Raw genomic sequence first — 771 nt, 5'->3', positions numbered from 1 at the left:
TCCCTCCCTCCATCCAACCCTCCCTCCTTCCATTCCCCACAACTTTATCCATCCATTCACACCCCTCATTCACTTCATGTGCCCACCCATCCATTCCCAGCAACCTCAGCCATTCATCTACCCATCCATCCAAGCAACTTCATTCATCCATCCATGGATCCACCTCACCCATCCATCCCTGCACTCCCACCAACCTCATCCATCCATCCATCCATCCATCCATCCATCCATCCATCCATCCATCCATCTGTCCCTCCGTCCATCCACACCTCTCCTCACCTCATCCCTCCCCACCTCCTCATCCCATGACCACATCCCCCCATCCCGGCACCCCACGAGTCCCATCCCACCTCCCGGGCTGGTAGGTCTCAAACTCCTCCAGGAAGACGCTCTGGCTGCCGGGGGTGGTGGGCGYGGGGCTGCTGCTGGCGTTGGGCTTGATGAGGAACTTGAGGACGGTGCCGGTGCTGGAGCCCAGGAAGACCACGGTGTGGTTGCCCCAGGGCCCGGCTGCGTTATCCACCGCGATCCGGCGGAGCTGGTGCCTGCGCGGGGCGGAAYGAGGGGGCGTCTGGGCCTGCGGTGCCCGGGGGGGCCCCGGGAGCTGGGCAGGGGTCGGGATCCCGGCCGGGGCAGGGATGGATGGAGACCATCCCGGGCGGGAGGGCTGCGCGGGTCGCATGTGGCAGCTAGTGCCGGTTCCAGCCAGGATCCTGCTCAGATCCGCCCAGGGCCGAGTGCCAGCTGGACCCAGCCCAAATCTCACTGGAT

General features: G+C 64.2%; 1 protein-coding gene across 1 annotated transcript in view; it reads right to left on the bottom strand.

The window, feature by feature from the left end:
* Nucleotides 1–771, bottom strand: part of SEMA6B (semaphorin 6B) — an 8,723-nt gene that overhangs the window by 3,483 nt on the left and 4,469 nt on the right. The window contains exon 11 of the mRNA XM_026035160.1: nucleotides 351–689. Coding sequence (XP_025890945.1) covers nucleotides 351–689 — 339 coding nt within the window. The remainder of the gene's footprint in view (nucleotides 1–350; nucleotides 690–771) is intronic.

The sequence above is a fragment of the Nothoprocta perdicaria genome, unplaced genomic scaffold (assembly GCF_003342845.1).
Source record: "Nothoprocta perdicaria isolate Ctin4 unplaced genomic scaffold, notPer1 scaffold_157, whole genome shotgun sequence".
Lineage (NCBI taxonomy): Eukaryota > Metazoa > Chordata > Aves > Tinamiformes > Tinamidae > Nothoprocta > Nothoprocta perdicaria.
The sequence above is the reverse complement of the archived record's forward strand: the minus strand, read 5'-3'. Positions and strand labels throughout refer to the sequence as shown.